At 59.1% G+C, this 22,525-nt stretch overlaps 1 protein-coding gene across 3 annotated transcripts in view; it reads right to left on the bottom strand.

Annotated features, from left to right (window-relative positions):
• Positions 1-16,744, bottom strand: part of GFRA2 (GDNF family receptor alpha 2) — a 79,764-nt gene extending 63,020 nt beyond the window's left edge. The window contains exons 1-4 of one of the 3 annotated variants that reach the window (XM_056118909.1): positions 16,628-16,645; positions 15,923-16,393; positions 10,941-11,255; positions 6,211-6,294 (exon numbers count right to left, since the gene is read on the bottom strand). In XM_056118909.1, the coding sequence (XP_055974884.1) occupies positions 6,211-6,294; positions 10,941-11,255; positions 15,923-15,962 (439 nt within the window). In that variant the 5' untranslated portion in view covers positions 15,963-16,393; positions 16,628-16,645. Of the gene's footprint in view, positions 1-6,210; positions 6,295-10,940; positions 11,256-15,922 lie in introns of all 3 variants that reach the window. The other 2 variants (XM_056118908.1, XM_056118910.1) reach the window with 2 other exon arrangements.
• Between the last annotated feature and the right edge of the window lie 5,781 nt (positions 16,745-22,525).

Consider the following 22,525-nt stretch of genomic DNA (forward strand, 5'->3'; position numbering starts at 1 on the left):
GGACCCCTCCCTGCCCTTCCGTCTGCAATACTTCCCCAGGGCAGAGGCCCTGCAGACCCGCCTGGACCAGAAACATCGGGCAGGCACTGCTGACCTCAAAGGCTCGTCCCCCACCAGGCCTGGCCACTGAGCACTGCCCCATGTCCTCAGCCTTGCTCCTGATGGCCTCCCTCCAGTGGATGGGGCCTTCCTGCCCCCCCTCACTGTCCATGTGACCCTTCTAAGTCTTCCCTAAGCAAATCAACTTCACTGGTCTCTGCTCTGCCTCCCAGAGAGAGCGACAGTGAACGCTGGCACGTTCCCAGGCTCACATACTCAGGGGGCTCTGAGCCCTACCCCTGAGTTCCTCACCCACTGCGTGGCCTCCACAAACATCCTGTCTCTGCCCCCTTGGCACGGAGCTGCTGCCAAGCCACTCTGGCTCCAACAGTTCTTTTTTCTTTTCTTTCTTTTTTTTTTTTTTTTTTTTTTTTTTTTGCTTTTTGGGTCATACCCAGGTTACTCCTGGCTCATGCACTCAGGAATTACTCCTGACAGCGCTCGGGGGACCATATGGGATGCTGAGAATCAAACCCGGGTTGACCGCGTGCAAGGCAAACGCCCTACCCGCTGTGCTATCACTCCAGCCCCTCAAGCATTTCTTCTGAGCCTCCTTTACTGAGCCCCACCATGGGCGACACTCCCAACCCACACAGACAAGACAGCCCCCCACCCCAGGGCCCCCAGCAAGGGCCCTTGGTCTCTGGCCCCACTAGACGTGGGCCTGAAGAACATCCAACTCCGTGGATGCCTGGGAGGTGTTTCTGCAAGGGAAGGTGGCTCAGGGGTGCCAGCATCCCAGGGTACTGCCCGTGGGGTGCTCAAGAACATCCTGGCTAGGTGAAAACATGGCAGAGTGGGGTGGGCTGAATCTCGGAGGAACATGTTTTGAGCCCAGTGTGTCCCCAGTGCTTTGAAGTGAGTCAGGGGCCTGTGGAACAGGCCACTTGCTAGCTACTTGCTTGGTGGCTCCGAGTTCTGGGAAGGCAGTGATTGGTGGCACCTCTGGAAATCAAATTCAAGATCATCCCCCCTAAGCATCCAGGCCAGGGTGCAAACCCAGGCCACGTGCACCAGCTGTCTCCCAAAACTCTGCATCCCACAGTTCCAGGGCAGGAGGAATCACCACAAACCCCAACAGACATCCTTCATGAAACCATCCCTCCCCACTGTCGACAAGGCAGGACAACTGGATGCTCCCAACAAACTGTGGCCGCAGTGGCCTAGGACAGGGCCCAGCTGCTCTCCTCAGCCTGGACTCTGGAAGGAACAGACCCAGGAAGGCCAGGCCTGGCAGGGAGAGGAAACGGACGCCTTCCCAGGCCGCTGTATCACAGGTGTGGGATGCAGCCACCGTGTCCCTGCAGTGGACACGGCAGGAAAGAGACCCAGGAGGCGGGTCACAGCACCTGACTTCTCAGCCGGCAGCCGAGAAGCAGACAGTAGCAAAGGCACCTCCGCATGATAGCAGCAGCCCTTCTGGGTCCTGAGGTCGTGGAGGACAAAGCGCCCAGTCTCTGTCCACACAGAGACGGCAGGAAGACAGAGCACAGCAGAGAGTCAGGGAGGACAGAGCGGCTCCCAGCCAGCCCAGGGAAGTGGCAGCCTCACAATCCTAGAGCATCAGGCAGGATTCCAGAAACCCAGCGAGCTGGAGCTGTGAGTAGGTGACACCACATTTGATGGCCAGTGCACTTGCCTATGAGCCCCAATACTGCTACTGTCAAGCAGAAAACAGTGAGTCCCCCTGCCACAGAGGGGGATGGGGGGGAGGGATACTTCGAACATCAGGGGTAGAGAACGGGCACTGGTGAAGGGATGGGTACTCAATCACTGTATGACTGAAACATAAACATGGAAGTTTGTAAGTCTGTAACTGTACCTCACGATAATTCATTAAAAAAATTTTAATTTAATTTTTTAATTAAAAAATACGTTTCTAGTATAAATAATATAGCAGAGAGTTGGAACATATGAAAGTAAAGCAACATTGAGTGACAATCAGGAGATACAAAAAAAATGACCTCAAAAGAACATTTTATCATCTTTTGGTACAAATGTCATAGATTACTGAATGGGATAGTTCGTTTTTAGTTTGAATAAAAAGATATAGTACAGTAAAATAAAAAGAAAACAGTGAGCCCTGCCCCAAGCTCTGTATCCACATCTGCCAGGAGATGAGGGTCAGCAGGAAAGAACCTGCCCGAAGCCCCCAAGTTGATCTGTGGCCAAGAAAACTCTCAATCCCTAGCCCCACGGCACTCTGCACCCCCTTTCCACTAGGTGCCCTGGACGTCAACCCTGGCTTCCCAGTGGCAGGGTCAGGGGCCGCCCCACCCAACCCATCCAACTACATGCTCACATTACCCCAGGGGGTGGGTTTCCCCTCCCACACACCACCTCCAGGGCTACACTGGGGGTAGCAAAGCTGACTGGGGAGATGGGGAGGCTCAGGTCTGACTCCCACCAGGGGGAGCGTCCCCAGAGCCCAGGATCCAGGGTGGCTCGGGGCCCAGCTGTACCAAGGCAGCAGGTAAAGGACGCTGAGTCGAGGAGCCGAAACCCAGTAATTTCCTCATTTGTCTTGTCAACGTGCTTGTCCCGCAGAGTGTCAAGTTCATTAGCTAAAGATTTTCTGCTAAGAAGATACTTAGTGCAGGCCCAGGAAGCAGCAGGGGCCCCGACTTCGATGGGGACCTCTGACCTCCAACCTTCAGGGAGCAAACCCTGAGCCACGTCCCCACAAGACACAAAGCGATAACCTGTCTGTCAGGCACAGAGCTCAGTGGTGAAGCGCACATCTCCGCTGGAAACAGCCGGCCTGCAGCAGCACCACCAAAATTAAACGGGAAAAACAAATCCCATGGCTCCCCCATGCAGCGGTGCTCAGCTGGCCCCTGAGCAGGTGGAAAAGAGCATCCATACCCTGGCAGCCACCGTCGTCCTCAATGCCCCACCCACCTCCCTCCACACAGCTTGACATGGCGCACGATGGGTTCCTGTCCCTCGGCAGCAGATGTGAGCATCCAAGCTGCAGGGGCACCTAGCCGATCATCCAGCCGGCCCTCCAGACAGGCCCACTCAAGAGCTAACCCAGCGCCCACGGGGCAGCTTCTGCCTTCCCCACCATGCATCACGGCACAACCCAGGACAGGGCACTCAATACAGGCGATACAGCGCAAATGGAAGGGCAGAGTGCCTGGTCAATTTAGTCGGTCACTTTAAATCTCGCCCATCCAACAGGTATGGATCAAAATAGATAATGGGGTGGCTGGGGGCGGGAGATGGCAGCAGATAAAAGCCCCAACCTCTCTCTCTCTCCCTCTCTCTCTCTCTTTGTCCCTCTGTCTCTCTCTGTCTCTCTCTCTCCCTATCTTTCCCACTCTCTCCCTCTCCCTCTCTCCCTCTCTGTCCCACTGTGTCCCACTCTCTCTCCCTCTCTCTCTACCTCCCTCTCTCTTCCTCCCTCTCTCTTTCTCCCTCTCTCTTGCTCTCTCTTCCTCTCTCCCTCCCTCTCTGTCCCTCCCTCTCTCTTCCTTCCTCTCTCTCTCCCTCCCTCTCTCTCCCGCCCTCTCTCTCCCTCCCTCTTTCTTCTCCTCTCCCTCTCTCCCTCTCCCTGTCTCTTTCTCTCTTTTCACACTATCTTTCTCTCCCCCACCCTAGTCTCCACATATGCCCAGGCTGACTGCAGGCTCTGTAGGTGCCCTATGCACCTGGACACGTGGCATATCCAGGCAGGGACAGGTACTGAGCACAGGAGCCTCACTCACGCACACCACGGCTGTGGTTAGAGACCAGGAAAGCCAGGACCAGATGACAGCAACTACCAAGGTACAACTGAGAGAGCTACAGAGCCTGAGATCACTGAGAGGCACAGAGCACTTGCGGGCGAGCATGGGATCTCGCCCACCAGCACACAGCAGCAGGCTGGAGACCGGAGGAAAGTCAGGAAACCACATCAGAGAACCATTAGGGTATAGTCCAGGAAAGTCCCAGGGACACAATTTCAAACTAAGAAAGCATACGTGGGATAGAGAGAGACACGTGCGATGGAATCATATATTGAAGATGAGTAGATGGCACCAGACAGAACTGGGAGGTAGGACGTGGGTCAGGGCTGCGCAGGACTGGATGAGTGATGTCATCCACGGGTAAAGCAGAGGCTGGGACATGTGGGGAGGGATGTGGACCCATCTATTTAAACTGTACAATAGGGGCCTGAGCGACAGCACAGCGGGTAGGGAGTTTGCCTTGCATGCGGCCAAACCGGGTTCGATTCCCAGCATCCCATATGGTCCCCTGAGCACCATCAGGAGTAATTCCTGAGTGTAGAGCCAGGAGTAACCCCTGTGCATCACTGGGTGTGACCCAAAAATCAATCAATCAATCAATAAATAAACTGTACAGTAAACTCTTTTAATCTCTCATATACAGTAAACTCTTTTAATCTCAAATATAATGCAAATCTTTCATACAATTCCCAAGAACCTGCCAGTGCAGGAAAATCCACTTTTGCTCTAAGACAGTGACCACCTCTGAAGCCAGTAACCACCACCACCAGGGCCCGCAGCTGACGCACATGAGCACCCTTTAGCTGATGCCTCCCTTCACGTGAGGGTCCAAGACTCACCCCAACAGGGACCTGAGATAATCTGAGCTTAAAGTCTGAGAGTAGAAGTTGTCAGTGAAGCAGGGGACCATCACCATCAGGAGAGCGGGGAAAAAATGGTTTGGGGATAAGAAAATGCAAGTGCACAAAGCAGCAGTTTGTGGCCATCCAAAATTTAATCTTACCCATAAGCTGTTTCCTATCCCCCTTCCCTTCTCCCTCCATCCTGACTCCCCTGCCAGGCGATGCCCAGTGAGAACTCCGGAGCATGTGTGGATGCACGCACGCAGCAGGAAGAGGCTGCCTGAGCAAACAGACCCGCTGGGCCTGCACCTCAGGCCCCAGCCTCTGGCGCTGTGAGCGTCTCTGTTTTGAAGAGCATCTCTGTTGGAAGCTCTGGTGTGTGGCATTTCTCTTCAGGGAGGCAATAAGAAAAAAACGAGAAAGGAAGGAAGCTGTGGTCCGAGAGACTCCTTCACCTTCTAGTCTCGTTGGAGAACACTCCATCCCACAGTCCTGAGAAACACACTGGAACATTAGGCAAGGGAGATATGGCAGGACTTGGGTGAGCAGGCAGAGGCCAGGGCTGCCACTAAACCCTTGTGCAGGGGCTGGAGTGATAGCACAACAGGGTAGGGCATTTACCTTGCATGTGGCAACACCCGGGTTCAATTCCCAGCATCCCATATAGTCACCCAAGCATCGCCAGGAGAAATTTCTGAGTGCAAACCCCTGTGCATCACCCAGGCATAACCCCCAAAATACCTGTGCAGTGAACAGGATGGCTCAGCCCTAGGACAGCACTGCCCAGATCGAAAGCTCATGAGTTGGTTTAGAGCAAAACAAACGTCGGAAATAAACCGCCACCATATACTTGCCCAGATCTCAGGCCTGCACTCACACACCCCAGTGAGTAGCCTTCCCAGGTCACCTGACCCTGGGGGACTCCAAGAAGAGCCGTCAGTCCCCACAGAGCAGAGCCCAGGACTCAAAGCCGTTCCCTGAGCCCAGCAGGGCCGTGGCCCTGGACATCTAGTGCTCCTGTGTCTGAGGAAGAGGCTGAGGAGAAGGCCCCTCACCTCCCTGGCTCCTGACGGCATAGCCAGAGCTCCCGGGGGCAGGGGTCTCTAGCTTGGGGAGGGAGGCACCCCTGAGGCACCCCTCAGCGGGGTTCTGGTAAGCCTCCCCTCAAGGAGAGGGGAGCCAAGCTGAGAGGATGCAGTGACACTAACGCCAAGTGAAAGATGCTCCCACGTGGGCAGCGAGTGGAACACCAGCTCATTCAGACCTCGGGACAAGCAGAGAGACACTGTCCCTGCACAACTGGAGAAACCAAGGCAGGAGCGGTCAAGCAGCTGGAGGAAGGTCCAGCAGGGTGAGACGCGCGACAGCAGGAGGGTGGCCCCGGGTTTCGGGTGACAGGGGAGACTGTCGAGGCACCCCCCGCCAATGCTGAGCACAGTGCTGAGGGGAGGAAGGGCCAGGAGGTGTCAGAATCACCGTTTCCCTCAAGGCCGGGAAATGTCGGCCTGCTGATGAGGGTGAGCCAGGCCCCGGCTTACCTGAGAAGATTGAGGCGAGCCTGAAGATGTCGGAGAGGCGGGAGGTGGCTGGCTCGTAGGGCGAAGCTTCATAAAACTCCTCCCCTGCAAGAAAGAGCACAGGGCTCAAGCAGCTGCTTCCCACAAGGGGACAGCTCAGCTCTGCCTGTCACTCCCCACAGCACCAGCCCTCTCCTCAGGACTTCCACACGCTTCTAGAAAAGGGTGCTCAGTGGAACAGTGCTCTTAGGGTAGCCCAGGGCAGAGCGGGTTGTGGTCTTAGATCCCGAGGAGCCCAGGGTGGAGCTGGCAAGTCGGGATTCCTGAGGTGGACTGGCCCTCTGTGTGGGAAGGAGCTGTGGATGTCCTTGAGAAGAGTGTGCCCACCCTGAGCGCTGGTGACTCCTCAGGACAGGGCCTGCCCCAAGGCAGTGCTGAGAGGTGAGGGGACAGTGACTCCTTAGAGCAGGCCTGTCTCAGGGGGCGCTGAGAGGTGAGGTGAAGTGACAGTGATTCCTCAGAATAGGGTTTTTCTCAGAGCGGGCACTGAGAAGTGAGGGGACAGTGACTCCTCAGGACAGGGCCTGCCCCAGGGCAATGCTGAGATGTGAGGGGATGGTGACTCCTCAGAGTACGATCTCCCTCAGGGCGGGCACTGAGAGGTGAGAGAACAGTGACTCCTCAGAGCAAGCCTGTCCCAGGGGCATGCTGAAAGGTGAGGGGAGTGAGGAAACATCCCCTCAGGAAACACCCTCCTGAGGCATTACGTGGAGAGCACGTAATCAATGGAGCATCACTCAGCCGTGTGCAGGCGTCAGGGTCTTTCTCAGGGCAGGCCCTGAGAGGTGAGGGGACAGTGACTCCTTAGAATGGAGCCCGTCCCAGGAGGGCATGAGAGGTGAAGGGACAGTCAGTGACTCCTCAGAGCTGGGCCTGCCCCCACAGTTACTCTGTTCAGGTCTGGCACAGGGCACACAAGAGGCTGACATGGCCCAGAGAGGGGAGGCAACCTGCCTGATATCACACAGCTTCTCACAGAGGAGCCACAGGGCTTCATACTGGCACCCCGAAAGCAGAATTTCCCTTTGCTTCTGTCCCAGCAGCAGCAGAACCTGACTGCAAGGACTCACGGTCCTCAGGGCAGAGCCTGACCCCCTCCTCCTGCCCTCGCTACCTGCCTCCCACCACCCACGGGCTCTGTGGGAGCACCCAAGCCTGGGAAGGGAAGAGCAAGTGGGTGTGCTCCCTGCCCCAGCCCTGCCCGCCAAGGCTTCAGCCGCAGAGGAAACACCCTCCTGAGGCATTACGTGGAGAGAAATCGATGGAGCATCACTCAGCCGTGTGCAGGCGTCAGGAGGCAGCCGACCCTCAGCCTCACACATTGATTTTCCTTCTGCCTCGGGCCAGCCCACAGACCAGCGCCCACAGGGCGCCCTGCCGGAAGGAGCCCCTGTTCCAGAAGATGCGCCCCAAATCCTGCCTCAGGGGATCCATCTTCCATCCCGTGACTCAGTTGGCAAGACTCCCGACTCAGCCAGCCCTCCACCAGTTCACACAGCAAATCTGCTCTAGCCCAGACCCCCAGGAAAGGGCACAGACTCCCCACCCCGACCCCACCCCCCGCCAGGCTGCCTGATGCACAGGGGTTCCATCTGGACTCCTTTCCACCCCCAAACCCACCTCCCCCCGGTCCCGCGCCACACAGCCAGTAGGATCTGTCTCCCCCTCTATCCACGGGCTCTGGAAAACCTCCTCGTGGTGGGGGTCCCAGCCACTGCTCTGTGTTGTCGGCCAAATCATATGAAGTTAGGGACGACTTTTATGATAGAAATAAAGCCATACTGTGCTTTCCACATGTGGCCCCTTAGAGACAGCAACCCCTTTAATTCTCATAGATACCATGGGCTCCTAAGGCTGGCGGTGGGGGCGGGGGGGAGTAGCGATTTTGGTATTGGGGAAGAAGGATCCTAAGGAAAAGAAACACAGGAGTCTGTTTTTTTCTACAATGCACCAAAGAAAAGGGTCTCCCAGACTGAACAGCAGCCTCCACTTTCTCAAGTGTTGGCGCCTCTGAAGTATGAAGTAAATGCCGAAGAGTTACTTACTGAGGGGCCAGACTCAGGGATCAAAGGCAAGTGTGCAAAGCCCGAGTTCAAATCCCAGCACCGTAAGCACCCCCCAAACCCTGCCAGGTATGGGCCACTACAGGGCCCAGACATATGTATCCCCTAAGCCCTCCCAGGTATGGGACATTATGGGGTCCAGACATATACACCCCAGTACATGGTCCAGATATCTCAGCATCCTCTGGCCCTACCATCAAAATGACCAACTTTGTTGATTCAAAGGGCCACTGGTGGCCCCCAGGCTCCCCGAGACTCTGCTCTGGATAACCTGCAAAACGAAGGATACTTGTGGACTCAGTGCCTGAGAAGGATGTGGTCTCATAGGCCACTGGGTGGAAAATGACACAGGCACAAGCTCACAGCCGCCAAGGGGTCGCCAGGGGCTGAGGGCCAAGGGGCCGCACAGACAGTCATGGCCTTCCAGCCACAGTCCTCTTACCCACTCCACAGCTGCTGAGGGTTCCCACACACCAACTGCCCAGGATGACGTGGGGTGACCGTGAAGGCTGGAAACCAGTGCTCTAGAGTCGGCCCCGGCCTGGGCTCCAGGGAGAAGGTTCAGCCCAGTGACTATCTCCAACACGCACCTCAGCACGTGAGCTGGGACAGGCCTGCTCTGAGGAGTCAGTGACTGTCCCCTCACCTCCCAGCGCCCCCTGGGACAGGCCTGCTCTGAGGAGTCACTGTCCCCTCACCTCTCAGTGCCCGCCCTGAAGGAGATCCTACTCTGAGGAGTCACCATCCCCTCACCTCTCAGCACTGCCTTGGGGCAGGCCCTGTCCTGAGGAGTCACCAGCGCTCAGGGTGGACACACTCTTCACAAGGACATCCACAGCTCCTTCCCACACAGAGGGCCAGTCCACCTCAGGAATCCCGACTTGCCAGCTCCACCCTGGGCTCCTCGGGATCTAAGACCACAACCCGCTCTGCCCTGGGCTACCCTAAGAGCACTGCTCCACCGAGCACCCCTCCTTCCTACCTCTGCACCCTATAATTCCTGAGAATAACAATGCTGCATCATGAAGATTAAAAACTGAAGGGGGAGAAATCCTTTACTCTTCTCTCCTCTTCACAAGAAAGTTTTTGAAGCTGTTGTCCACAGTGGCCACTGGCTCCTGTCCAGCCTTCTGTTCCCAGCAGCCACCCAAGTTGCTGAGGTCCAGGCGCCAGGGAACATCCTCCTCCGGTGGGAGACCAAGCCCCTCTGATGGTCTCCACTGCCCCCTGCCCAGGCCTCCTATGGTCCCCCTTCCTCCCCTTTCAAATAGGGGCTCGATACGTGCCCTCCCCTGGGTTGCCCTCCCCTGGGTGAGGTGCCCCTCGCCTCCTCAGCCGTGCTGATGACGGCTCCTGTGCCTCTCTGTCAGCGCTATCTGTTCCCCGGAACCGGGAGGCCCAGCCCCAGGGAAGCCCATCCTGCCATCCCCTGCTCAGACCCCAGAAATTCTGGAATTGCCCCAAACCCATGGCCATCCCAATCAGAATCCGGGGCCCTCCTGGATTCCAGTCACTGAGTCCTGCAGCCACACCCCATTATACTCTACTGCCTGCCACGTGGGGTGGCCGTGAAGGCTGGAAACTAGGGGACTAGAGTCGGCCCCAGCCTGAGCTCCAGGGAGAAGGCTCAGCCCAGTGACTATCTCTAACACATACCTGAGCACCCACCCTGGGGCAGTCCCTGCTCTGAGAAGTCACTGTCCCCTCACCTCTCAGTGGCCCTCTGGGAAAGGTCCTATTCTGAGGAGTGACTGTCCCCTCACCTCTCAGAGCTCCCCTGAGGCAGGCCCTGTTCTGAGGGAGCTTCAGGGCCACTCCCACCTCCTTCCCTCCTTGACCCACGAGAGGGTCTCTCCCCAATTCCCTGCTGGATCCCCTCACCCCTACCCACCTCACTAAGTTCAGCTCACATCTAATCTCAGCTGGGGGAAACCGGGGGTTGGGGAGATGTCTCCTTCAGGAAGATGCCTTAGATCTAAGAGCAAGGAATGAAATGCCCCTCCTTGATGCTTCCCCACCCTGTGACAGAAACCCCTTATCTGCTCGTCTGCGTCCCCTAACCCCACCCCAACTGGACTCCTGGAGGCAAAAGGCTACCCCACAGTGTGCTTTTAACTGTTCCCACCATGCCAGTCAACAGCTGCTGAGTGAATGAACGAGCCCTGGCCCAGTCACCCCACAGGTACATGCAAGGCCGCCCCATCCCGGCCAGGGGAAGGAAGCCAGTCCTGCAGGGTCAGGGAAAGTGTTGCCTGCTTTGTAGGCCTCACCGCAGGACGTGAAGCCCAGAGTCTGGCAAGGGATGTGGGTGGGTACTGCCCTGAGAAGGTGCCCAGATCAGCCATGAGGTACCTGCCAGGTATCTGGCCGGGAACTCCCACCTCTCATTCCCCAGCCCAGCGGCCCTCCTGCCCTGCCCCGACCCCCCATCCCCCACCCCTTCCTGCAGCCTTGGGGCCCCGCCCTCCACCACCCTCCTCTCCGCCCTCCATGCCATCAAGACCTCCCTCAACAGCCGCTGGGCTGCTACTTCCGCTGGGTTCTAGGCTGTCCTGAAAGGCAGTGACAGCGGTGGGCACCTGCCTCCACCGCCCCCTGGTCTGAGCTCGGCCCCGGGCCCAGGCTCACCCTCCGTCAGCCCCAGATGGATGCTCCAGTAGATCTGCAGGCACTGCAGCTCCTTCTTCATGCCCCGCTTGCAGCGGCAGTCGTACAGCGGGCTCTCCTGCAGGACCTCCAGGGCCGCCTGGCACTCCTTGTTGGCCAGCATGGTGTTGCGGTCCCGGCCTGCCAGGCACTGCCGCAGCGTGCGGTAGCGGGAGATGCAGTTGGATTCGGCCGCGCACAGCTCATTGGCCCGAACACAGTCCACCGGGGGGCGCCAGCCGTGGAGCTCGGGGCCCTGCGGGGAGGAAGGGCTGGCCAAAGAGCGGAGGGTCTCGTCTGGGTGGTGGGGAGGGAAGACAAGTGTGAATGAGGGTCACCACCATCTCTCACCCGAGACGTAGGCCTGGGGGCGTGGGCCCTTCCGAGACCTGCATGCCCACCACCTCCAAAGCACATCCAGGAGGACTCTGCTGCCCCACCCAGAGCGGGCGAGGGCCGGGGCAGCTGCAGGACCCGACACCTCAAACCCAGGGCACAGCTCCAGCTGCCTTCCACGCCGCCTTGGAGGTGTTGCCCGGCTCCCCTCACCCCTGCACAGCACAGAAAGCAGGAAGGTTCCTGGAGGAGTGGATGTAGCCTCAGCAGACACGGGGCTACAGGGCCTGCTGGGTGGAGGGGGCTGGACATGCCCCTTGGGAAGGGGGAGGGAGGTCCTCCCAGCAGCTCCCTCCAGGCCAGGGGCCCGCCCTGGAAACAACAGAACCTCCCTGGGTTGGACCTAGTACCTGTTTGGTCCAGCCTGTTTTGGACCTAGAACCACGTTCTATCATGGAGAAATGGACGCTTAGGAGAAGAAATGACAACTCAAGGTCACACACGCGGACGGAGCAGCCCCTCCAGCCCTCCGGCCCGCCACCCACTCGGCCTGAGTGCCTGGGCTCTGGGAGACGGGGTGTGCTGGGTGGTCTGAGGCCTACCAATGGGGGGAACCACCTCTTTCTCACCCACCCTCTAGTTTATCTTCTGAGACCTTCTGAGACAGATAAGGAAAATTCTGGGAGCCCGCCTGAGGAGCACCCTACTCTCTCTCCCTCACACTTCTCCCATCTCCTACGAGATCTGCTTCTCCACCCTCTCTCACCTTTCCCTCACATGGCCTTGCTTCCTTTTTCTATCAGTCCTCCTCCTCTCTCTCACTCTCTCTTTTCCTCCTTCCTTCTCTTTTTCTTTCTTTCCTCCCCCTGCTCTCCCCTAAAAACCTCTTCCCTCTATCTCTCCTTTTCTCCTTTCCAAATTCCAAATCCCACGTCACCTGCAGCAGGGAATGTGCCGCCTCCTCCTTGGATACCCCATCCTGAGGCGCATAAGGTCTCATCCCTCTACAAGTGCACAAGCACAAATCAATTCGCCCTTGTTATCCGCCACCCCAGAGCAGCCAGCCCCCCGCTCACAGAGCTCAGAGGTGAGGGGCCAGAGAGGCCCAGTGGGTCCTTCCCACAGCAACCTCGCAAGATGGATCCCTCTGGACAGAGACATCTTCCCGGCCTTCCTGAGCTCACCAAGCCCCTCCACTCCAGATCCTGCCCAGCAAGAGCCTATGCCAAGGCCAGGAGCAGGACGGCCTCGCTCAGGACATGAGGGGTAGCCTAGGAGGCTTACTCCACTCTCCCCGGCCCCCCAGATCTGAGATTCCCAGGCCAGAACCCCCTCCTCAGAATCCCAGGCACAGGGCCCCCTCCCTCTCTACCCAGCTCCCCTTCTCTCCACTTCCCCCTAGGAGGCCCGCTCAGGGGGGAGCTACGGCAGGGAGACAGCGACACCTAGAGGCCGAGCGCGGCAGAGGGAAGAGCATCCGCTCCTGGAGGGCCCCTCTCAGGCCTGCGCAGCAGGAGACACAGAGGTTGGGGGCGTTGGGATGGACAAGGTCTTGGAGGCCAGCGCAAAACACAGGTCCCTCACCCTTGGACCATACCTCCGGCTCAGGACAGAAAAGCTGACCAGGCCACGGCCAGGCACTGACCAGACTCGTGAAGAATTCAGCAGAGTGCAGGCAGGCCTGGTTGGTGGGCATCTGCCCTGGCGCCGGCTGGAGAGGTGCGCTCCATCCAAGCCGAGGCAGCAGCTTTATTTCCCAGATTCAGCACATCCTAGGTCCCTAAGCAAAAGTTGGCTGCATCTGGGCCACCCAGGAACAGCTGAGCCGAGCGGCTTCACATACACCTGCTCCCCGCCAGCCAGCCGGCATGCTGGAGCCTCAAGAGTGTCCAGTCCTGGCCCTTCCACTGTGTCCAGCCTCCCACCTTGGCTGCACCGGAGAAGTAGACTGAGACTGAGTCCAACACTCAAAGGTCAAACACTAGCCCTGGGGCGATGAAGACACCCACTCTGCTGGCCTGTGGGGAAGTTGAGGCGATCCTTCCAGAATCAGGTGTCCCCTGCCAAAGCCAATGGCTTTCCCATCAGCCAACTGACCCAGGAGCCAGGCAGAAGAACACACAGCCAAGAGGCTGCTGTTTCCTCTCACCCAGACTGCTAGTGGGCTTTCTGACCCCGGGATGCAATCAAGACCAGCCGGAGAAGGAAACCATGGCAACTCGAGCCTGCAGCTCAGAATTCTAGGGAGTAAAGGGTCAAGGTGACGTATCCAACTCGGAGGAGAGACCGGCGGACAGCACCTGGAGATAGGGGAACTGAGAGACACTCAGCCGCATTTGTCTGCCTGCATGAACTGTGCTGGCAGGAGCAGATATGCAAGTGGCCTGGTCAACAGGCCTGCCCCCAAGTCACTTCCCCCACCCCTGATCCCCAGTTCTCCCCTGCACATGCCAACTGGGAGCGAAGAGGCATGTGCAAAGAGGCCCTCCGCAGAACCCGCCTCAGATTCCTCGCAGGGGCCACTGCTCGGGACTGCCAATAACCTCCCCAGAAAAGCTTCTGCCCAAGTGGAATTTCCATCAAGGGCTCCCTACCAGGGAGGGGGGATTGGGGCTGAAGTTTTCCAACCAGCTGCCCCCCCTTCTGCCCCCGGAGTCCAGCCTCCCCCTCCAAGAGCAGGAACTGAAGGGCTGGGACCCTGCTCCATTGACACAGCAGCACCCACTGGGAGTCTCTGAGCCTGACCACCCCCACAGGCTCCTACATTCATACACTGCACCTCACCAGGAAGCTCCTCAGCTCCCTCCTTCTGGAGGGGCAGGAAGAAGCCCTGGAGGTGCCTTCTGGCTGCCAGGGAACACCGAGGGTCCCACATCTGGGCACACACAGTGCCGTTGAGTCTCTAGAGTGGCTTTCTTCCTTCCCTTCTTGGTCCTGCTCCCTTCTGACCCCAGAAAGCTGGCTTCCAAGCAGCAGCGGGAGAAAGGCCTCTGAAGGAGTCTGGAGCAGCCAGGTGCCAGGCAGGCCTGCCCGCACGGTGGCCACACCTTCCCAGCCTCCCCTCAGCCCCTCCCACTCGGCAATGCCTTGGGGGCCAACTCTGAAGGCCACACCCCGGGGCTATGCTCCCCCACACACACACTCCCCACTGGTGCCTGGGGGAGGTGGCAGAAGAGGAGGGTGGACAAAGGGCCACAGCCCGGCCAAGGTGATCTCAAATCCCCTCCCAGGCAGGAGGATGGACATTCACTGGACCACCCACCTCTTTCTGTGCCCAGCGCCAACCTCCCCCCAGTATTCCCCTCTCCCTCCCGCAGGAAGGAAACGGTACACTGACCACCACTGGCTATCCGGGAAGCCAGGGCCACCACCAGCACTGACACTGAAGCAGAGGTGAACCACAAACACAGGGTGACAGCCCCTCTCTCTAGCTGCATACACAGAGACACACAGACTGACAGACTGTCCCTCTCCACACACACACACACACACACACACACACACACACACACACACACACACAGTTTTGCGCACACACATTGGCCGGTGGTTCTCTGCTGGGCACCTACCCCAAGCAGCAGCCTTGTCTGGTAAACGAGGCGCAGGGAGTCTTGCAAGCACCCCTCTTCCCTCCCCTCCACCTGGGGACCATCTCTATCCCATTTCCCAGGCAGCTGAGCTCTCCCGCATAAATGGGGCCAGGGGCTGGGAATTCTGAGTCCAGGCTGATGCAGAGGGATTACAATCCAGAGGGGCAGAGGGATTACAATCCAGCTGAGACTGGCTTTGTTTCTGAGGGGGTGTTTTCTCTCAGCCTTCTTGTTCACCCGGGGAAACAAACTTTGGCCTCCCTCCCACCCTCAACAGCGGGAGGGAGGATCCGAGGCCCCCAGAGAGACTGGCAAAGCGGTGAAGGGTTGCTCGCCACCCTCCACTCCGGTCCACCCTTCTGGCTGTGGCTGGACCGAGGACGGAAGGGCAAAGGAAGAGTGAAACTGTTGCAAAGTCTTCCAGGGAGTGGGGCCCCACCAGGAAGGGGGGGAGGGGAGTGGGGTGCGTTTTCCAGAGGCTGATTGGCAGCAGGGGGTTGGGATGACTGGGATGACTCCAGCACTCCCCACTGATGTCCAAGCAGGAGCAGCCCGAGACACCGGAGCGAAGCTTTCCACCAGCCCTGACTGGGCGCCCACCGGGAAGGAGGGGCCGGCAAGCCTCACCCCTTTCTCCCGTCTCCCCGAGCAAGAGTTGGGTGCTTCCCCCCCACCCTTAAGTTGCCGCAATTTGAATGCATTATTCTGAGAGAAATGAGTGCTAACGCGTGTGTGTGTGTGTGTGTGTGTGTGTGTGTGTGTGTGTGTGTGTGTGCACGCCGCGGGGATGCTTTGCTGTTTGAAGTCTCCTTCCCCACTCCCGGTGTCACCAGCCAGCCGGCTCCGTCCCTCACTCGCGTCCCCGCCGCCCCGGCCCATTCCGCGGCGCGCTCTCCCCCACCGGTGCCCCCAACCCCAGCGCCCAGCTCGCTCCCCACTGCATCCCCGGCCTCTCGCTGGCGCCCGAACGCGAGACCCCCGGCCCCCCACCCAGGCTTAGGCGGGTGAGAGCCGCCCTCGCCGCCAGCAGGTACTCACCTAAAAAGAAGAAGAGGCAGAAGGCGTTTGCCAAGATCATGTTAAATAAATCCCAGTTTTGTTTTGTTTTGTTTTGTTGTCTTTCTCCCTTGGGTAAAATAATAATAATAATAAAAATAATAACGACAACGATAATAATAGCCACGCAGTATTGATATGCCCCAAATCCAATGCGGAGATCCCAGCTAGTCCACTCGATGAAGCTCCGGAGTCCCGCGTCCTCGCCTCTGGTTTGGGGGATTAGGAGGCGGTGGGCAGCTCTCGACGCCCCCAGTGCCCACTGTCACCAAACGGCACGTAGACGTGTGCAGATGCGCTTTCGAGGCGAAGCGGGTCCGGAGGGCTGCCCGAGCCGCCGCTGGTCCAGGTCCCGGGAGGCGCGAGTCCCAGCGGGGCCGAATCCCCCCGGAGCTTCCCAGGAGGGGTCCGGCGATCTGGGGAGGGGGGCGGCGGCGGTCGGCGAGGGAGGGGCTGCAAGGAAGCAGCGAGGGTGGGGGGTCAGAACAAAATGCAAATGGCAAAGAAATCCGCCGGCGGGGGTCCGCGCCAGGGACCCAACAATCCAAGTGGGAGCTTCGAGGACGAGAACCCGAGTCGCTTCTTTCGCACCAAGACGAGGAAAGAACTGCCCCCCCCAAAAAAATACAAAATAAAAATAAAATTAAAAAATAATAATCTTCTCCCGCTCGCCCTGGCTCGCCTCACTTTTTCTCCTGGAATCCCAGCGACCGTGTGGCTGCGTGCGTGCGTCTCGGCGGTGCGCTCCCTCCCGCGCCTCTCCCGCCGCTCGCCTTTGCTCTCGCTCGCCAGCGCTCCCTCCCCGCTCCCTCTCGGCGCTCCTCCCTCCGCCCGCCCCTTCCCCTGCGCGGCTCCCTCGCCGCGGCCCTGGCGCCCGCGCCCCTCTCCTCCGCCCCGGCTGGGCGCGGGGCTCCCCGGGCGCGGGGCGCGGGGCGCGGGGCGCGGCGCAGAGGGGAGAGTCCGCCGCGCGCCCGCTCGGCTCCGACCTACCCGGCTCCCCGGGCTCGGGCCCTCGGAGCACCCCCTCCTCCCTCTCCCTCTCCCTCTCTCTCTCTCTCCTTCTCTGCGGAGGCCTCGCCCCTGCGCCCCGCGGACGCCGACCTCCCCCTCGCTGCCGGGGGGCCCGGGGCGCCCCGGCCAGACCGAGGCGTGGGGGAAGGGACGCTGGCAAACCCGTAGCTGGGTGGCCGGGGTCCGCGGCGGTCTGTGTCCTCCGGCCCGGGCACCTCTCGCCCCCTCCAGCGCCAGCGTCCCCGGGTCCTCGCGCCACCTGCCCGCCCGGGTCTAGCCCCGCGCGTGCCTCCACGGATGCTCTCCACGCGGAGCTCGAGAACTTTCCCCAACGCCGTGGCCTCGCAGCCCTGCGAGACTGACTCCCCTTCCCCACGGCCATCCCTCCCCCGCGTGGGCAGCGGGCTCTGAGGCCGGGGCGCCTTGACCGCCGCCCCCCTTCGGCTCCCCATCTCCTGCGGCCGCGCCCGAGGAAGCAGCCTGGGCCTCCCCGTCTCCCCGCCGCGGCGGGAGCGCCCCAAGACCGACCCCAGGCCAGGGCTCCGCGCCAGGCTCGCGCGGCTGGCTGGGCTCCTCCGGGGCGCTCTCCCGAGACAGCCGCTGCTCCCCGCTTCTGAGACTCCCAAGTGAGGGGTTCCCCACCTCCCCCCTGCCGGGAAGGGGGTTGAGTGGTCCATCTGTCGTTTGGCCCGGCTCGCCGGCGTGTTTTAGTCACGGAATTTACAATAAACGCCCAGACGCACCCAAAGGAAGCGTCTGGCTGGGCGGAGGGCTGAAGCAGAGGTGAGGCTGCCGCCTCGTTCCAGCAAGAGGACGAGCGCCGGGCGGCCGGGAATGTGGGCACGAGGGGCGCCCGCCCGTCCGTGGACGCCGAGCACGAGCCCCCCAGCTGCCCCTTTTCTTCTCCGTCCCGGTATAGCCTGGGCTGGCTGCGTTGGAGCTGCCCGGCATCCCTAGGCTCTCCCTCACCCTTTCCTGCAGAGAGCTCTGCGCACCGCACCCCTGCGCAGGGGAGGGGTACAGTGCAGTGCCTACCTAAACTTTCCGGGCTGGCCCTCAGGAATCCGGCTGGAGTATGGTGTTCTCTAAGATGCTTTTTTAATGAACTCGAGTCTGGGAAAGTGTGAGCCTTGGAAGCCAGCCGAAAGGGAGAGGTCCCCCTCAATCCAGCCTGCTTGGCCAGGGAGAATGTTAGCCGGAGCAAACTGCATCGTGAAGGACCAAGACTTCTCAGTGAGCTGCCCTGGGTGGGGCAGCCCCATTCATCCCTTAGCCCCGCCCCACTCCCCCACTCCCTGGGCAGCCATTGAGTGGCCCTGGCGGGCTAGTCTAGGAAATTGGACAGAAGCACTCGGTGATTGGAGCTGGAGACGCTCCTTTGGGCATCTCTGAATGGTTCTAGTAAGTGACTTCACACCTGTGTTTTGGCTCATCCCAATAATTGGAGACTTGCAGCACTGACTGGCTTTAGAGGAGCTGGTTAAAGGATTAAAAAAAAAAAAAAAAGACAGGAAAGCCAAGCCTCTATGGGCATTCTTGGGCCAGAGTCTGCAGGTCAGACTGGAGGTCAGACTGCAGAGTCTGGAGGCCAGCAGGTCAGTAGCCTTCTTCCTTGTCCCCCTCCTTCCAAGGGCCTTCTGCCATTAAATGCCATTTTCCACCAGCCGTGTGCATCCCCAAACATCCCTCTCTTTCTTTTCTCCCCCACCCACCCAAAATTTAAAGTTTTGACTCTGACTGGGCAGATGAGGTTCCTGGGACATGCGTGAGCTGAGAAACCAGGGCTGCACACCCAGAAGAGCTCCTTCGGGTGACCATGCAGTGTGGGAGACACAGCTGGCACATATCTGCTGGGGCCACACGGTCTTCTAGGGGAGCACCCACGGAAGTTAACTTGACATACAGCCACTTGGACCCTCTCTCCCTCCTATCTGTCTACAAGACTCTTTTTAGCTTACCTCAGCCCTCAGTCAGAGCTGCCCTTGGAGAAGTTGGGGAGCCGGAGGCGGGCGGGGGCGGGGAGGGGGGGCAGGACTCACACTGTTAATGCCTGAGCATCTGCCTGTGAGGTTTCCCTGTGCCAGCCGCTGTTTTGGAGAAAGCCAGAATCTCCGGCCCTCCAAATGGGAATTAGAGAAACAATCCTGCCGAGATGAGATGAGCTACAGTACGAAGAGCAGCTCATCCAAGACCCAGCTCACAGAAAAGGCTTCATGAAATCCCCCCTTTCGGGTGTGGGATCCTGAAGAATGAGGAACCTTGACACGGCTTTATAATACCTAAGTGACAAATGAGAAGCTGGGTGAGGGGCTACACCCTCCTCCCTCTCCAAGTCAGCAGCTGACCCCCTCCTCCCCACAGACCCAGGAGCCTTATCCGGGGAATAGGGAGTGAGGAGTGAAGATGAAATCACTTCGCCTTTTGTTTCTTCCCTTCCCTGAAGCCCAGAATGGAAAAGACCAGGGCACAGGAAGGGAAGGGATGGCGGGAGGCCTGCAAGGGTGATTGGGGTGCGTGGTGAGACCCCGCTCCAAAGGCAATGGCCCAGCATCCCCCCAGGAGCTACTTCGAGAGTTTGAGCAGGAGAGTGACTTGATGAGAACAGTGTTACAGGGAGATTGACCTGACACCTCTGTGAAGGATGAAGACAGGAGACAGACAGGACAAGGCCAACAGCCACCGTCTCTGAGGTAATAGCGGTTCCTCCCAAGAGACTGTGGCCAGGCAACTGAGAGGAAGCAGTTGCCAGAGGCATTGTGAAGAGGAGTGGGCAAGACGGAGGTGATCGCCTCCACAGATGACACGTGACAAGGTCACCAGGCCACATAAAATGAAGGCGTCAGCCCTGCCTTCTTAGACTTCAGATTTCCTGGGGGAGGGGGGGCGGGGGGGCATCTGCAAGGCAGCCTGCGTTAGGGCAGACACGTGCTGGCAATCCTTCCACTCTTGTGACTGTGGGATCGGGACTGCCATAGCCCCTGTTCGAACCAAGTGTGACTTAATTTACCTAAGGTCATGAGTGGTGGAAGCAGGACCAGCACCCCCATGAGTTAGAAGCGAGGTCCTGAGGCTGAAGCGATAGCACAGTGGATAGGGTATTTGCTTTGCACACAGCCGACCCGGGTTCGATTCCCAGCATCCCACATGGTCCCCTGAGCACTGCCAGGAGTAATTCCTGACTGCAGAGCCAGGAGCAACCCCTGTGCATTGCCGGGTGTCACCCAAAAAGAAAAAAGAAAAAAAGAAGTGAGGTCCCACCCTGGTCACTTCTGTGCCCTGAATAAATAAGCAGAGTGACAGCTTGGGGACATTCCTATACAAGGAGCCCATTTCCTATGACCTTGTCCTGGGGCCTGGGAGTACACAGAAGAGCTGCCTAGTTCGATGCAGCTGGTGCCCGGCTCTTCTGTGCCCCAGCCCTGCGCCCGGGCGTCCCTGTCTCACCCTTGCTGGGCCACTGCAAGGCCCAGCCTGAATGGAGTCAGCTAGACTGGGAATGACACCCGCAGGGATTGAACTAATCACCTGATTCCCAAAGAGTAAGCAGGGCTGCAGGGGCCAGTGTGTGGGACTGCGAGGGAAGAAATGCACACAGCACTCGGGTATCGATTTCTCTAATAGATTTCGGCCCCATGTGCTCCCACTTCATGCTTCCTTTTAGAGACGGCACCGCAGGCGGTGGGAATCTGGCTTCACTTAGCCTCTCCCCAGGACCCCACCTATGCCAGGGAGCCCCAAGTCCCGGGATGACCCATGTCGAGGGGAGCTGCCGCTGCAGCAGGCATGCAGCAATGCAGGTGGGAAGCTCCTGGGGCCAGAAACTCTCCCCACCCACACCCCATGTGAGCACATAACACCCACCAAAAGGCCCCAGTCTTTCTCCATGACTGCAAAGCCCTCACTGCATCCCAGGAGGAGGTGAGGCACAATGCCTTCCCTTCCAGGTGAATGCACTCAGGCTGGAAATGGCTAAGCAGGTGGCCCCCGGTCACAGCATGGCCAGCAAGTGGCAGGGGGGCCTCCCCAACCCCCTCTTTGAGGAGAAGCAAACATCAGTGAGCACCCGGCTCTCCACTGCATTGACTCTTTTAGGAGATGCTAGAGAAGAAGCCAAATGCATCCGCAGACAGTCTGCCATGATGTCTTTTTGTTCCATCCAGGACTACTTCTCCAGAAGCCTCCGTCACCCAGAGGTCCTGGGCAAGCTAAAGCTCCTTCTCTTCTTCCTCGTTGGCAAGCAGGAGTGACCTGGAGAGTGGCCCGGCTGGTGAGCCTGTCAGCTTAAAATATCCCAGGCCCTGCAAGCCTTCTCCCCACCGCCCACCGGGCAGCACTGAGTGTGTGTTGGCATGATCCTGGCCACGCCCCAGCCCAGTCTCCCTGCCAGCCTGAGGAGGCGCGGCCGCCCCCAGCTGCCTGCTCGCAGCCCACCACCTCCCTCCCAAACACACGCCTCCGCCCGGCGCCTAGGCCCTGGCCATCCGCCAGGTTACCCAAGGGCAGAGCAGAATCGAGGGAGAGGGCAGGGATTGCTTCTGCCAAGCTGTGGGGAGTCAGCCCCTGCTGCCTGTGGCCCCCTGGGAGAGCTCTCAGCCCCAGCAGCTCCCCACAGGGACCGAGTCTTTATTTAGCAGGCCTAGCCGAGCGGAGCGGAGGGCTGGCCTGAGACGGACTGTCACTTAGGAGCATTTTCCGGCGCACGGCCGCTCCCAGAACACCGGCCAGCACCCCCCAAGTCCGTGCTTCTCTGCCTGCCCACCTCCCTCACGTGGCCTCTGGTCCTGGGAATTTCTTTTCGGTCACCCAGAATGGTGTCTCCTGCCCATCGCACTTGGGCCTGCCTTGCTGGTCTCTCTTGTCAGAGAGAAAAGATCCTGCTGGGATTGGGGTTGGGGTGGGGTAGGGCGCTGCACTGGGCCCCGATGAAGGAATTTCTGGTCTCAGTCATCTTTCTAGAACCTTTCAGGATAATAATAATAATCAGTTCTCCACACAAAACAGCCTTCAGGGCTGCTTCCCAAATGCATCTTCCTCGGGAGGTGAGGGAGAGAGCTTCCCATGAGAAACCGTCGAGCCTGCGGCCTTGTTGGAGGCCCAGGCCAGAGCCCATTTTCTCCGTCCTCAAGGAGGTCTTTGGGTAGATGCTTCTGGGAAATGCAAAACCTTTGAACTCCAGAGACTAAGACAGTTCGCAGAAACCATTGTGGTGACAGGGCGCGTGGATCTCCAGGGCACCCCCACTCCATGCACCCGGAGAACTGAGGAAATTCTTCCTTGTGCCAAGAATCAAGAATCTGGGAAGAATGGGGGCATCTCCCAGGAAACCCCCCAGATAGCTCATGCCCATAGATGGCCAGCAGTCCCTGTCCCTGTGGCACTGGCCTGCTCTGGAGGCCACCTGCGTCCAGCAGCACCAGCAGAGCCATCACCTCCGGTCCAGCCCCTTCTGCAGGCCCTCCCCTGGGGAAGCAGCCCTCCTATCAGAGAAGCGGGCTCTGCCTGGGCCACTGGGCCCCTCCAGGGTCTGGGCACCTGCTGCATCCCAACTGCACAAAGGGCAAGATCTTTCCTGCC

Source organism: Sorex fumeus, unplaced genomic scaffold, assembly GCF_029834395.1.
Source record: "Sorex fumeus unplaced genomic scaffold, SorFum_2.1 ptg000039l, whole genome shotgun sequence".
In the NCBI taxonomy this organism is placed as follows: Eukaryota; Metazoa; Chordata; class Mammalia; order Eulipotyphla; family Soricidae; genus Sorex; species Sorex fumeus.